Below are 15,759 nucleotides of genomic sequence, written 5' to 3' on the forward strand. Positions count from 1 at the left end.
TATCCCTCACACTGTGTGAAATTATTTTCTCTTTTAAATGCCACTTCAATTTTTTTTTAAAAATCTGAGATCATCATAGTGGCTTGCTGTGAAAGTCATCTGTTCATTGTTGTCCTGATGGTGATTTCTGGTTAGAGGCCCATCAAAATATCTATAGGACGTGTTTGGGATAGTTCATACATCTTGGTGAGAGTCTTGTAGCAGTGTAAGAAGGGGCTGACTTTGGGGACAAGAGACATTTAAAACTGTTATGAATCATGGGATGACATTTCCAAAAATCAAATGGCAGAGGCCATGGCATGTGTTTAAATTCTTAATCTCTGAGTGAAAATTGCAAGGAAACCTAAGCCCTGGTTAATTGTGAAATGAACAGGTCTTCTCTGGAGGGAATTAGCATTTCCCAGGTGCGTTGCTATTTACAGGGTCCTCAGTTTCATGCATCTTACCTCATTTATAGCAGGTCTTCCCCTTTCGTAGCCTCCCTTTCGTTTGCTCTGAAACTCATAGAGACCCTTTGGGGAGGAAGAATTCCAGCTTTGCTTCCATTTGGATCTTGGATGCTGAAATCGCCCCTCAGGTGGTTTTGGGGACGGGGGCTCCCTTGTTTTATTCAGATGGGTATGCCCTGAATTGTGTGACATTTAAGCAGTGACTTTGCAAGATTTGACTTGTCAGTAAGGAAAAGTACTCTTCCCACCCTAACGATTGACAGGAACATGAGATGGCTGAAGCTGTACTGTCCTTTTTCTGGCAGGAACTCATAGGACAAGAAATACTCGGGAGAGCTCAACATCGAATCCCATCATATCACAGTGCATGACTGGATGCCTTAAGATTGCAGTTGGAGTCACTCAGTAAAATTGTTGGCGGAGGGACTAGTAGCCTGACAAAGTTATACTGAGAAAAAACTTGCAGTGTGTTAATTTATTAGTAGTAGGCAGGTGGAGAAAAGAAGAATCAAAAAAAGAAAAAGAAGATCAGACCTCTGATAAATCCACAAAGGCTCCATTCCAGATTGTCATAAGCCTCTTGCCTCTGGCCAAGACTAATGGCCAATAAATGTCTGAATAACTTTTCAACCATTTGGAAATTTCTTCAGTAAAAGAAAAACTATAGTAAAGGGAAAAGGGCGACCACAAGCCAAGCTGTGAACCAGGAACTCCCGAGGTGTAGGCCAACTAGGTCACTGAATTTGCCGTGTTTGACTCTTAGGTTGCACCACTTTGAACTTTGGAAGTTTGATCCTCCCAGCGGTGTTTCTGAGGTAGAGTCTGGGATTAGATTGCAGGGTGAGAATTCCCATAAACGTGATTCCATGTTAACTGCACTGTTAGCCCTAGTTCTCTCTCGACTTGACAACTGGATCCCATTAAAGGGGGTTAGTTATTGACATCTCAGGAGAACCTCACTGTAAAGCTCCAAATAAAGTGCCACTCTTCCCCACACCAGTGCTGCCTCCCAAATTCCCCATTATTTCCTGATCACCCAGAATCGCCACATCAGAAGGATTGCCAGCTCCTTCTCCTCTGACACATCTAACGAGTCCTTTGAGTCCTGCCCCACGGTGTGCCTTCCATCTCCTTTCCCTTTCATGCCTGTTGCCATTGTTGCTCTCATTCAATTTCCCCTCATGTCTCATCTGGACAACAGCAATACCCTTCTAGACTTTCCCTGCTTCCAGACTCCATTCCCTAAGACTGACTCTTCTTATCACTGCTCATATTTCCCTGATCTCACCCTTCTCTTGCACCAATTGCAAAAAGACCCTCCGAGCTCTGGCTTTCCCTTTCTTTCTAGCTTGATGTGCCACTTCAGATGTATCCTGTGCTCCTGCCCCCACTGGGCTGCATCCTGCTTTGGGAGGCGGCCCTGTGTTCTCGTATTTTTTGTTCATAATGTGCCTTTTCTTGGAATTCCCTCTCCTCTTCTCCTTGTGCTAAAGCCTTACCCATTTTTCAGGGACCAGGTCAAATAGTATCACATTCATCAAGTCTTCTCTGATCCCTCCAAACCTGATACGATCGCTGCCTATGATAAATCTATACCACTTTATATCTCTTGTAGTACTCACCATGCTATGCCTTGCGTGACAGTCATTTGTATATTGATCTTGATACACTTGGAAGGAAGGACTGTATCTCACTCTTTATGAACAGCAAAATATTCTACACCACATAGTAGGACATCTGTTTAATAAGTATTCATCCTCCACAATAAATGAATAGATGGGGTGGTATCATCTACAAGTGGGGCCAGTGGGTAGGTTAAAATGTAACTGCTGAGTAGGTGGAAGATAAGAATCCGTAGATAACCTCTGAAGTAAATGGCTCCCAGAGGACCACATGCAAGAGGGAGCTTAGGACTTGTGATGCCTAACTCACTGAAAAATCATCCTGATGTACACTGGAGTGTGAAAGACTAAAAGGTCTGAAATGTGGCCTTCAGACACTAAAGAGATTTGTTAATCAAACACCAACCAGCTCCACAAACAGTATATAAAGGCGCTTTGTAAACAGTACAGTGATTATTAAGGATATTATTAACATCATACTGTTAATATGTAATGAAGTTGGCTCGGACACTAATGAACCCACTGATTGTTTGGGTGTGTGCTAAATAACCGTCAAGGTTTCTGAACCACTGATCCAAGGCAGGATTAAATCACCAGCGATTCTTACTGAGAAATTGTGTTTCACCTCACAAAGAGCCCGTTCTGTTTGGGTTTTGTGAAAGTTGTGGTTTTGTGACTTGACATGGGCATGGGGACAAATGTCAGAGCAGGCAGTGGTCATGCTTCATGAAGTTTATAGGAAGGCAGAGTTAACCTGGTTGAAATAAACTGCAGATGGAATAAATGCTGTTGTCGGGCCAAGCTCCCAGCTCACGCTGGCTTGTAGCCGACTAATTAATTAATGGTCAGGAGTAATTCTCTTGTTCTTGTGTTTCAGACAAAATAGATTTATGTTTACTTGCTAACTTCATAAGGCTATCAGTCTGTCTGTATTCCATTGTTGCTTTTCAAAATGATCAGATAGCTAATGGAACTTGGTAAAAGAATGGGATCAAATATATGGTGATGGAGGGAGAACTGATTCTGGGTGGTGAACACACAATGTGATATATAGATGATGTATTACAGAATTGTACACTTGAAACCTAGGTAACTTTGCTAACCATTGTCACCCCAATAAACTTTAATTTAAAAAACAAAACACCTCCTGATACATGGCTTGAAACTAGAATTGACTTCCTCGAGGAAAGCACTTGGCAATCTAAGTTTATTGTTCACAGCACTACAAGAGGTGTTTTAGAGGCCTTGGCTCTACCTAAAAATACACCTCACTGAAATCTAAAATTTGGGGTTCATAAAGGTTGATCATCGAATAAATTAGGAGCATTTCCTAGGGGTGAAAGTTTAAGTTTATTTTAGGGGTGTAGTATTGTTCAGACTGGCCAATCTCCCTGCCATAATGTAATCAGGCTGGATAAGAAAGGCTAGAGAGGCGTGCAGGAGTGCACAGTGTCACTTCCCTTTTTCCTCAGGCTTATTTTTTTGGACATTATCATGTAATAAGCCTGTAACATCCTGGCTTTTATTGTTACATCATTTTCCCAGCAAACTAGGAGTTACAATTTCAGCTATCTTTTAGAATAGCTTTTCTAAACATTAGAAAAGCATAAAAGTTGTGAAACTCATTCATTCATTTATCCATGAAGCATATATTGCTTACCTACTATCTGTTGGGAATAGCAAAACAAGTAAAGCATGTTCCCAGCCCTCAGCCTGGTAGGGGAGATGTGTGAATAGTGCCAAAACCACTGACATGCACTAGACAAGGCAGCGTCTATAAGGTACTGAGCCCAGCGCCTGTCCCGGAGTGAAAGTCGGATGCCTTCCTTGAAGTTCAGTGGCCAAAGCCACTTTTAGGGTTCCAGGTGGGACTGTGTTTTGGTTTTATATGAGGCTTGATTAAGCCTTTTTGCTTCTTTTAATTCATTGTTTTTCAACAAATAGTTACTGTGGGGATCAAATTGGGGCAGGGGCTAGGGAGTGTGGGGCATGGGGAGCATAGTTGCAATTTTAAATAGGGTGGTTAAAGAAGACATCACTGAAAAAGGGACTTGGAGTAAAGCCTTGAAGGAAGTAGAGGCGCAATCAAGAGGCTCGGTGCTGAGGGAATCGGTGTTGGGGCCCTGAGGTGGGTGTGTCTGAAGGGTGCAGATGCCAGTGAGGCTGGAGATGAAGGGAGCGAGGGCAATTGGGACAGGGATGAGGCTAGAGAATGAACAGGGCAGGGGGTTTAGAGGTCATCTTGAGGACCTCGGCTTTTCCTAGAGCTTCTTCCTGATGAGCAGTCTCCAGCCATTGGGCAGCCTGTTGAGCTGTTACAGCATGATACGTGACCATCTTCATTTTGGTCCATATTTTTACTTTCTTTTTTTTTTTTTTTACTGGGGAATATGGGGGAACAGTGTGTTTCTCCAGAACCCATTAGCTCCATGTCAAGTTGTTGTTTTCAGTCTAGTTGTGGAGGGCGCAGCTTGCTGGCCCATGGGGGAATCGAACCAGCAACCCTGGTGTTATGAGCACTGCGCTCTAACCACTGAGCAAGCCAGCCGCCCCATATTTTTATTTTTATCGTCCCTGACGGTGAGAAGAGATTTTGTTTGTGGGACAGAGTCTCTTCCTTGTCTACATAGTGGGTTTAGGCATGTATGTCTGTGTCCTGTCCTGCTCTGTCCAGCACTAAGGAGATATATGGCTAGAATTGCTCTTTTCAGTAATTCTGCTGCTCTGTGGTACATACCAAGGAGGACATACATAATGCCCTTGATCTCTATATTCATAGTGTCTAATCCCTTTTGATTATACTGGTAACATAAGGCTTTCTCTTACAGTTAGTTTTATCATGAATGGCACAAAAATGAATTCTTCATAGGGCCAAATGCAAGCTCCTTAGGCATATAAAGTGAGTTAACAAGGGTGGCTCAGCGTTAAGCTATGCCAGAGCTGAGTCCAAATTTTATTCCGGTACAGGGATAACTTTCTATGTGGCCTCTCTGGCTCTGGAGCTAATTTGGATGCTGAGTAGCACCACAGGTATTTATATGTAGTGTTTGGTATTTTTACTGGGTCCTATTCTTCTCCCTTGGATCACCTAAAATGGTTAAGAATTTTCTAGTGGGATTAAGGTTGTGATCTCTGGGGAGGGGTGGGCCATCTGCTCTCGGTTATTTTTGTGTTAGCTGCTTCCCCTTAAATGTATGTTCACAAATGAGCCACAGCCTTCTCAGGTGGGGTCGAGGGAGGACTGGTCTAGGTGCTGCTCCTGAACTTGGTCTCTGAGCCATGGCTTCCCATAGACACTCAGGTAAAAGCTTCATATTCTTTATCTTCTATTTGAGCATAAGTTTGTTAGGGCACTGAATCCATCATTTGCCTAAAAGATACTTTTTGATGAAATGATTTTAGTCTTGTCTAAGTAGGTAATAAGACAGCTCATCTCTATTCTGCCCCTTTAATGCTGTTTCAAAGATAAAAGGTTATTCTTACTCAAGAAAAATTAGCAGTTTGAGTGGCTTATTTTTAAAATGTATGTAAGCCTTTTACTATATTGTACATTTTTTAGGACAGCTTATGAAACTGTAAGAGGTTGTGTGAAGAAAGAGGTTTTCTTTGGTTAGAAACTTCTGGTTTTCTTTGGTTATTTATAAGATACAAATGTTTTCTTGATAGTGCTTTAAATTGAACTTAAGGTGTTTAGAAAAGGTCAATCAAATATGGAGCTGGAAGGAGGAATATTTATAACTAAGACAGTCCATAATGACTTACCACATATCTTCCCTTTTTCTGAATAATCTTTTCAGTCTTCCTGAAAAAACAACTATGATCCTTTTGATATGACACTTGGGTTGTTAATTGTTCTTATCAAGAAAAGGGGCAAATTTTCGGAATCTCTGGACTGTCATTACCATAAGAGCCTTCCTCTTGTTTTGTAAACTGACATTAAGGAAGCCCTTTGGCTGTGGACAAGACACTGCGGAATAGGGGTCAAAGGACTGAAGGTCAGGCAGTCTCCCCGGAAAGCCCGGTTCTCTCAAGTCAGCCTGCTGCCAATCTCTCCTCCGAAGCCAGGAATGCTGCTGCTGCTCTTTGCCCTCTGCCTAAATAACGGTCCCCTTTCTTAGAAGCTGGGCACTTGGTCCTGCTGCCTACCTTTTAGATTAAGGGACAAAGTAATTGTTAGTGGCAGTCTTTTGGAAAAATTATTTTTGAAACTTATAATTGCCTGCCGATACTTAAACAATGGGAATACTTTTGGAAGTGTTCTCCTTGGGTGTTTTAAAACAAGTATGCTGCAATGGAATTCGCTGCCTCAATGCAATGTCTTCCTTCTTCCCAAGTGTTCAAGCACTGTCTCTGTTTCCCAGGAGCCACTTTACCAACATGGTACCACATGCCTGAGATTGTGGTAATCAGCCAACATACACATTCTCTGGGCAGAGGCAAACTATTCAGCTATACTAGTTGTTCCAATGGACCTTGAATGCATGTTAACTGGTAAAGGAACTCCCCATTTTACTTACTAAGTGACAGAATAGGAAAATGATATATTTAAAAGGTGACATAATTACAGCATACCCAACCTTGGGTTTTAAATTGTACCAAATCCTGACGTTATTCTTGCTTATATTAATATAAATCTGGAGGCTATAACTGTGACTAAATTAGACAAATTAATTGACACCTTTTAGATGAGTTTTTAAATCGGGAACTATTGTTTTGTATTGCATTAGGTTCATAGATCCATGGAAGAAGATGAAAGAGAAAGAAAATCCTCACAGAATTTTCTTTCCTCACAGAAAGAAAATCCACATTGCCCCCAAATTGCCTTTGTATGGACAGAATTGGATCAGAATCCAATTTTAGTGACTATCCATGTACTGAGAGGACATTTCAAGTACAAGAAATTATACTTTTGTTACTGAACACTTGCAGTCTGCAAAATTGTGTGTACGCAAATCCTTTACCCTTTATATGTTTTTTTCTCTTTCAAGTTGAGGTCTGGTGTGGGGGTGCGGTGGGAGGGAAGATCACTTGCCATGTTATTCAGCCATTGATTCCCTTCACCAGCCATTGCCCAGTGGGTTACACACGCCCGACAGTTTTTTCCGGGTGCCATGGAAAATGAAACAGTGGGGTGAGAGGGCGTAATCAAACTGGATTGGCTTTTTTAAAATAACTGAAAAATAGTAGTCAGAAGATTTGGTGGAGGATGAAACTGAACGTTTTGTACTTTTTTAAATTTTAGTTTCAGGTTTTTTGTACTTTTAATGACCACCAAACGACCACCTACTATGGTACTTCACCACAACTAGAGAAACTGAAAACACAGGTTTTATTGCTGCCGGGTTGGAAGCGCTGTTTTCCTATATGGAAGATGGAACGTGCTGCACATAATATGTGCAACATTATGAAAAGCTTTTACTATGCACAAAATAGCACTAGAATAGAATCTGGCCCAGTGGAAGTTCAGTGGCACATAATTTTTTCTTTAATAATCTCTATCCAACCCTCCTAATACCAGGTATAATGTAAACTGTGTTACCTGTCTATCAGTGATCCACAAGAGATATATATGGTTTTTTTCCCCTAAATGCCGCGTACAAATGATGTTGCTAATAACATTGAATCATTCTGTACATGTTCTATTTTTAAGGGAAAAAAACACTTTCTGATTTTCTAGGAAATTCAATGAAAGACTACTTTTCAGCCGTGACTCATGAACTCCGTCTCATGGCAACTATTTAGGTATTTATTCCCAAATGTCTGACGACACCTCCAGGTGCACGAGCATAACTGTTACACAAGTGTCCTATTCATCAGCTAAGGCTCCATTCTATTTGTTGAATGTTCCATTTGTTGTATATTGCAGGAAAGCAATATACCCTTTCTTTAGAAGCCAATATTTATACATGGAGTGACTAACAGACTGGCATGTTGGACTTAGCAATGAACAGATCAGAAATAACCTGATTTTTTTTTCCATTTGGGTTGCTGTTCATTGTTTACAATGTACGTTATGTATACCATTCAGGGAAAGCACATAGTTAGAAAAATGCTACCTAGTCATAAGACTCACTTTTTCCTTAGGCATGAGGCGAAAAATGAACATTAGCAAGAAATACATGAGAAAATACACATAAAAATACAAGCCAGATGATCAAATTCAAATTGAATCTTCTCTAATGAGAGGTTGATCGTAAAAAAAAAAAAGGGCTGCGATGTTATATTACTCATATATATACAGGATTAAATCAAAAGCCAAAACTTTTTTTTTTTTAATTTTATTTTATTAAATTTATTGGGGTGACAATTGTTAGTAAAATTACATAGATTTCAGGTGTACAATTCTGTATTACATCATCTATAAATCCCATTGTGTGTTCATCACCCAGAGTCAGTTCTCCTTCCATCACCATATATTCGATCCCCCTTACCCTCATCTCCCACCCCCCACCCCCACCCCCCTTACCCTCTGGCAACCACTAAACTATTGTCTGTGTCTATGAGTTTCTGTTTCTCATTTGTTTGTCTTGTTCTTTTGTTGTTTTTTGTTTATATACCACATATCAGTGAAATCACATGGTTCTCTGCTTTTTCTGTCTGACTTGTTTCGCTCAGCATTACTCTCTCAAGATCCATCCATGTTGTCACAAATGTTCCTATATCATCTTTTCTTACTGCCGAATAGTATTCCATTGTGTATATATACCACAACTTCTTTATCCATTCATCTATCGAAGGACATTTTGGTTGTTTCCATGTCTTGGCCATCGTAAACAAAGCTGCAATGAACATTGGAGCACACGTGTCTTTATCTCTAAATGTTTTCAGATTTTTTGGGTAGATACCCAGGAGAGGGATTGCTGGGTCATATGGCAATTCTATTCGTAATTTTTTGAGGAACCTCCACACTGCCTTCCATAATGAAAAGCCAAAACTTTTTATTGAGATACTGAGGTTTATGTAGGCACCTTATAGCATGTTGGATGTAGTTCAGGGATTTTCTGAAAGAAGAAGCTTCTTTATTAAATGAAGAGTGATGTGTCTTTTGAAACAGGCATAGCAAGAAAGTCAGGCTACCATCTTGGAATAAATATCTAAAATTTGATCACTCAGTCACATTTCCAATTGCATTCTAACCTACTAAGTCTATTCAGGACAGCTGGTTTAGATGTCAGCCCCTTAAGGTCACAGGAGATGTCCCCTACTTTTCTAAAACAGGAATCTTTGTTATAAAAGGCTTTTAATAAAAGAAGTTTTAGAAGGTTACCGGTGGTGACTTACTTCCATCTGTCAATCAACAGGCATGTACTGTGTGACTCCTGCATGCAAGGCCCTGGATTAGGTCCCGGGGGCTCCTAGTGTATTGGCAAACTTTTCTGTGACAGAGAAACCTCTGTACTACATACAGATGAGGGCCACACTGTGAGGTTAAAATTAGTCGAAGAGCTACCTTAGGGAAAACATGGCTTAGACAGTGATGGGCGGGAAGGGAAGCAGCACTGTAATTATATGTATCCAGGTTTCACTTAATGATTGATGACATGCCCTTTCCCAGATAACAGCAATAGGTCAAGGCAAACAGATCTGGAAGTTTTGGAAGGTTAAAAGCTTCGGATTTCATCTACTTAGAAATTGCTAAGAGAGTAAAAATTATTCCCTAAGAGATAAACACCTAAGTATATGTCATTCAGTAAGATTAAAGCAAGTCCCAAAGAAGAGGTAAATGCCATCTTCATTCTCTGACCTCTTATTTCCAACAATGGGAAAGAAAGGAAAGTGCAAAGCTTTTCTCTCCTCTTGAAGTCAGAGCTTAACTATGGCTCATTTTGGTGGAGCCCACACATCGGGGTATCTGTTCTCTTTGGAACCTCAGCATTGTCATTTATAAGCTGTTAACTTAGCATTGTTAACATCTCTGAAGATGAGTAGTAACAAAATATTTTGCTCTTGTACACATCGTCCATATTTTATACAAAGTTTTGACATGATAACTATCTTGTCAGCAGGAATGTATTACTCCAGCTTCCTCCTAGCACAGTGTGTGGCGGTTCGGAATAGTTTGGGATCAAATAATCATAAGGTTAGAAAAACACGAGGTAAGCTGATTCAGGTTGCCCCAAGTTCCACTTAATTGGATTTATTGCAAAAGAGTACTAGAGTTCATGAATTTGTCATCGACATTGTTAACATGCTTTCAGTATTTCCAGCCTGTTTACTTATTAGGCAATAAAGCCAGTATTCCTAGAAGTGCCTATTTTGTCTTGACAAATAAGCGTTTCCATACACATGAGAAAGATTTGAGTCCACGGTGGAAATCAGTTCTAAACGGATATGCCCTTGGAAATCTGTCTCTCCACCCGGACACAGACTCTTTGGGTTTAAGTGTACAGTGGTGGGGAATATAAGATGACTGAATTTTTCACACTGCAGAAAGAAAAAAAATGATAATGCCTTCAGCCAGGATGCCCAAACCCCAAGAGGTTGGACTCTCCATAGTGGTGCCATTAACTTGCGTTGGATTCATTTAATTTTCCTATTGCTTGGTTTAAGACCCTGCACTATAGGAATGATAAAGTGGTGAGCAACTCCATTGACTGACTCCACATTCAACACACTCTGGTACTTCCATGTTCATTGTTGAGCCATGAATTATTTCCTCATATGGATGCCTAGATACCCTGAGCAAGTCATGTTCTAGAAATATGAAAGTAACCAATGAAGAACTTGGCTTTGGTAACATTAACGGTTTGAATGTACATGGTTTTAAAATGGTAAAGGCATGGCAGGTAAGATCTCTCTGGTACTGTGAGCCAAAACCTCTGAATACCTCTAAATAGAATTCACTGTGTTTTCCAGTGGTTTCTTTTTTGTATGACACTTATACCTGTATTTTGACCGTAAAGCTAGGATTCAGAAATAGCATGAGATGGGACTCCCCTTAGCGGGGACTCCATATGGTACTTTAATATAGATATATTTGGAATCCATTTCTTCTTCGAAATACACCAAAACAGAGTGATATTCAAATGAGCAGGGTTCAGGGGCCAGTGCGGTGACTCAGGCGGTTGGAGCTCCATGCTCCTAACTCTGAAGGCTGCCGGTTCGATTCCCACATGGGCCAGTGGGCTCTCAACCACAAGGTTGCCAGCTCAATTCCTCGACTCCCGCAAGGGATGGTGGGCAGCGCCCCCTGCAACTAAAGATTGAACACGGCACCTTGAGCTGAGCTGCCACTGAGCTCCCGGATGGCTCAGTTGGTTGGAGCGCGTCCTCTCAACCACAAGGTTGCCGGTTCGACTCCCGCAAGGGATGGTGGGCTGTGCCCCCTCCAACTAGCAATGGCAACTGGACCTAGAACCGAGCTGCTCCCTCCACAACTATGACTGAAAGGACAACAACTTGACTTGGAAAAAAGTCCTGGAAGTACACACTGTTCCCCAATAAAGTCCTGTTCCTCTTCCCCAATAAAATCTTTTAAAAAAATAATAAGTAGGGTTCTAAGTTCTACTCTAAATAGAGAGTTTGGTAAGGGAGAAGGAGGGATTTTCAAATATGGTCGAAGAAAATAGTCTCTGAAGGGCTAAATCAGCTGAGGTTAGTAGCCATGCAGGAAGCCAGTGCTTCTTATCGATTCTGATTTCCTGCCAAATGGCATTTAGGAGCCACTGATAATTTAATTTCCTGGCATTTGCTGCTACTGGAGATTTATTTGGTTTCTCTACTGAGCTCTTGACAACAAAGTGAATCTTTGTTGAGTGCACAGTTTCAATGTGGAAAAGCTAATAAGACAAGGATTTTATGTGACATGTGAAAGACCAGCAAGGATGAATTAAGGAGAGTGATTTCCAACATACTATCACTGTGACAGACTGTTTTTTTTCTATCAGAGGCAAAAGGCAGTTTAAAAGCTGCCTTACGTAAATAGTGTGTAGTTCAAGGAGACAGACCCTGCTTTCACCATGTCTCTACTTTTCATTTCCAACCCAATTATGTAAGGGAACATCCTGCTTTTCTTTTGGGGGAAAGTGCCAGTAAGAACCATTCTCTGGTCTCGATAAAGCTCTGAACTGTGACACTACTGTGTCGAGCAGTTGTCCTTGTCTAAGAATGTCAGTTACTTGCTTCAGTCATTAGTTCTTTAGAGAGGAGGGGGTCTGTCTGTGTGCCAGCAGGGGCAGGAGCTGGGCTGGTCCAGAACATGATGCTTGTCAGTAGTCCGATTCCCTGTTTGGGGACTGGCTTCAGAAACTGACCCAGTTCTGAGTGACAGTTCACTGGCCTTCGCCAAGGCGGGGTCTGAGACACAGGGTGTGGTTTCCTTAGCTCACACTCTGCTATTTGGTTGCCTGTGGCAACAGGATTCAAATAACTTGGACATGTGTTTCTGTAAAAAAAAAAAAAAAAAAAAGACTGGGAATGGGACCCAAAGTGGGAGTTTGGGGCCGTTCAGTGAGTGGAAGAGCTGCGGTGAGTACCGAGCAACTGCTCTTTGCTTTTCCCTCGTTCTTTCTCTCTAAATTACGTGAGGAATGTCTGCTAGCACAATAACCATGTTTGTGGGTAGTTGGAGAAAATAGTCTCCATTCTTGTGTTTCCGCACAAATTAAATAATTGCTGTGTATTTGCCCATGTAAGTTTCTTTTTCAGAGAGAGAGGAACAAGTTATATATATGTTTAAAGAAGTTGAGAGTCAATAGATACTCACATTTGGTACCTTTTTGGTGGCAGGATTAGCAGAGTGCCTTAGCTTGTGATGCCGGCTGGTGGTTTAGGGTGCCGGTGGTGGGGTGTAGGGGAGGGGGACAAGGGGAGTTGTTCATATGAAGGTAATGGAAGGGGTGCTTGGAATAATCAGCTTAAGACCTTTTAAAAGTGACACCATCACCCCACCCCCGATTTTACTTTAAAAGTGCAATTTTTAAAACAGCAAATGTCCTAACTAGTAACACTTCATTAACTGTATGGACCCTCACTTGCTTGAACAAAGAGGGAGATTTGATTTTGGCATGTCACAGAATTGTACATCCCGGTGACAAGTAATTCAGTTGCAGAACTTGCCGGTACCAATTGAGAAAGCCACTTTTACGAAATCCTCTCTTGCTTGATTGCTCAGATCTCAAAAGTCAGTAAACTATCTTGGACAAAACTGCTTAAGTATCCATTCAGGGATTAAAAAGTGTTCTGCCAGATTTAAAGTAAATGCAGACATTTTACACAAACTAATAAGGATTGCTTGCATGCCTAGCGTAGTCTAGAGTCAGCAGTAAGTTTTTGTTCAGATGAACTGAATTTTACAGACAAGAGGAACGTGAGGCCTCTGGAGGATGCTGTCCCCCTCCACACACACACACACACACACACACACACACACACACACACACACACACCAAGAAGTACCAAAGGGGGAGCCGGAAGCTGGCAAAGAGGTTTCTGGCTCACTATCTAGAACGCAGCCCTTAAAGCAGAGGGTCTAGGCACCTCCTTCTTCCGCAGCTGGCGTAGCCAGCAAGCATGTCTCCTCCAAGCAGCTGCTGCATGCAGACGGTACCCAAAGCTGTGTGTCGCTTTGTGTAAAACAAGTCCTCCTCTCTTGCCTGCTCCGTCAACTCCTGCACTATTCACATCACTACCAACAGCCACCACACAGCCCTGAGTCCCTGTCCGGCCAACGCAAGCTCTGGTCCACTTGTCCCTCTCAGGGTTCTGGGAAGCAGCACAACGGGATATCCCAGCAGGGTTTTCTCCCAAGTCCCCAGGGACTCACTGGCCATTGGCCTTCTGGCCCCTAGGGAGCTACCCTCTGGGGTGCTTTCTTCCCAGGAGTCATAGCGAAGTATCTGTTAACTTGGTGCCTGCAAGCCCCACACGACATCATGCAGCTGTCCCCGTGAGCTTGTGCAGCAGAGCGCGCTGGCCTTTCCATTGGTCATTTGTTCTATCTGCTTGCCTCCACAGGTCCCTCTAGGTATAGGGTGGGCACCATGGCTGAGAAGTTTGACTGCCACTACTGCAGGGACCCCCTGCAGGGGAAGAAGTATGTGGAGAAGGATGGCCACCACTCCTGCCTGAAGTGCTTTGACAAGTTCTGCGCCAACACCTGCGTGGACTGCCGCAAGCCCATCAGTGCGGACAGCAAGGTAAAGTGGTCCCCACATGGGGACGGGACAGGGTGGCTTTCCTGCAGCTGAGACAACAAAAGCCCACCTTCTCCTGAGTTCTCCTCATCACCGCAGTCACCTGTGTGGAAGGCAGGGCAGGCAGTGGCATGGAGATGAGGAAACCGAGGCCCTAGCCCAGGAGCTGGCCACCCTTGCCTAGCATTCATTGCCTTGACAGCACCCCAAGCTGTCTATGCCGGACTTGGACTGGCTGGCGCCAAGGCCCACGCCAGCTCTTTGGTTGTACTCGTACCCTTGTTTCAGGAGCTGTGAGTCTTCCATCCTCACCTCCATGTCCCTCATGTTACTCACAAGGACATTCACCTGGGGCTAGCCCCGGGGTGTGAAGGGCGGTGTCCCCCGCCCCTTGCGCCCCCCGGTATCACACACAGCAGCCCGTCCCCTTCTCCTTGGTTTCCAGGAGGTGCACTACAAGAACCGCTACTGGCACGATACCTGCTTTCGCTGCTCCAAGTGCCTTCACCCCTTGGCCAATGAGACCTTTGTGGCCAAGGACAACAAGATCCTGTGCAACAAGTGCACTACGCGGGAGGAATCCCTCAAGTGCAAGGGCTGCTTCAAGCCAATTGTGCCAGGTACTGCCCACACTCACCCCCGGGGTGGCCAGGGAGGAGGCCTGAGGGCAGAGATGATGGGGGTTACTTATGACGATGGGGCTAATGCTGCTGTGAGCTGCTCTTAGCTTTTAGCGTATATATGCACGCATATATATACATGTATACATGCGTACACATATATGCTCGCACACACGCACACACTCGGAAACTAAAGACCACTGGAGAGAACTGTCTGTGGCAAGAGAAGGAAGTGAAAAGTATGTAGCGCTTTCTCATTTGGGTATAGTAAGTGATCGAAGCATGCTTCCTCCTTAGGGTGTAACTCTGGGTCAGCCAGTCCCCTAGGGAATCTCTAAGTCCATGAAGGGCATGGGAGTGGGAGTGGGGACTCAGGCATTTACTCCTCAAACACTACAGCTGGGGTCCCCTCCCTGACAGCTCTGGGTTGGCACACCCACAAGTAGGCAATTGTTGAGAACCCCCCACGGGCAGGTTCATGTGAAGTGTGAGGCCAGTAACTGCAGGGCCTGCATTCCCTCACGTCTGGAGGGCCCAGGCTGGGAGCTGAGTGGATGCAGCCCCCTGCAGAGCACTGTCAGTGGGGCTATCCGACTGCTTCCCCCCCGCAGGAGATCAGAACGTGGAGTACAAGGGGATCGTCTGGCACAAAGACTGTTTCACCTGCAGCAACTGCAAGCAAGTGATCGGGACTGGAAGCTTCTTCCCTAAAGGGGAGGACTTCTACTGCACGACTTGCCACGAGACCAAATTTGCCAAGCATTGCGTGAAGTGCAACAAGGTAGGTTGTCAAGGGAGTTCTGTGTGAACTGTTGTTTCTAGAAGCGTTTGACAGTTGGCAGAGCACTTGCACACACACTATCCCATTCCATCCCCACGACAGCCCTGTGACGTGGGAATTATTATGCTCGTTTGACAGATGAGGAGACTGTGG

At 43.4% G+C, this 15,759-nt stretch overlaps 1 protein-coding gene across 14 annotated transcripts in view; it reads left to right on the forward strand.

Annotated features, from left to right (window-relative positions):
- Positions 1-15,759, forward strand: part of FHL1 (four and a half LIM domains 1) — a 59,532-nt gene that overhangs the window by 40,619 nt on the left and 3,154 nt on the right. For 7 of the 14 annotated variants that reach the window (XM_019714676.2, XM_019714673.2, XM_074324130.1 and 4 more), the window contains 3 exons: positions 14,027-14,208; positions 14,651-14,825; positions 15,437-15,606. In XM_019714676.2, coding sequence (XP_019570235.1) covers positions 14,053-14,208; positions 14,651-14,825; positions 15,437-15,606 — 501 coding nt within the window. In that variant the 5' untranslated portion in view covers positions 14,027-14,052. Of the gene's footprint in view, positions 1-5,237; positions 5,373-7,753; positions 7,814-12,418; positions 12,539-14,026; positions 14,209-14,650; positions 14,826-15,436; positions 15,607-15,759 lie in introns of those variants that run through there. The other 7 variants (XM_019714672.2, XM_019714675.2, XM_019714678.2 and 4 more) reach the window with 5 other exon arrangements.

Source organism: Rhinolophus sinicus, chromosome X, assembly GCF_036562045.2.
Source record: "Rhinolophus sinicus isolate RSC01 chromosome X, ASM3656204v1, whole genome shotgun sequence".
NCBI lineage: Eukaryota > Metazoa > Chordata > Mammalia > Chiroptera > Rhinolophidae > Rhinolophus > Rhinolophus sinicus.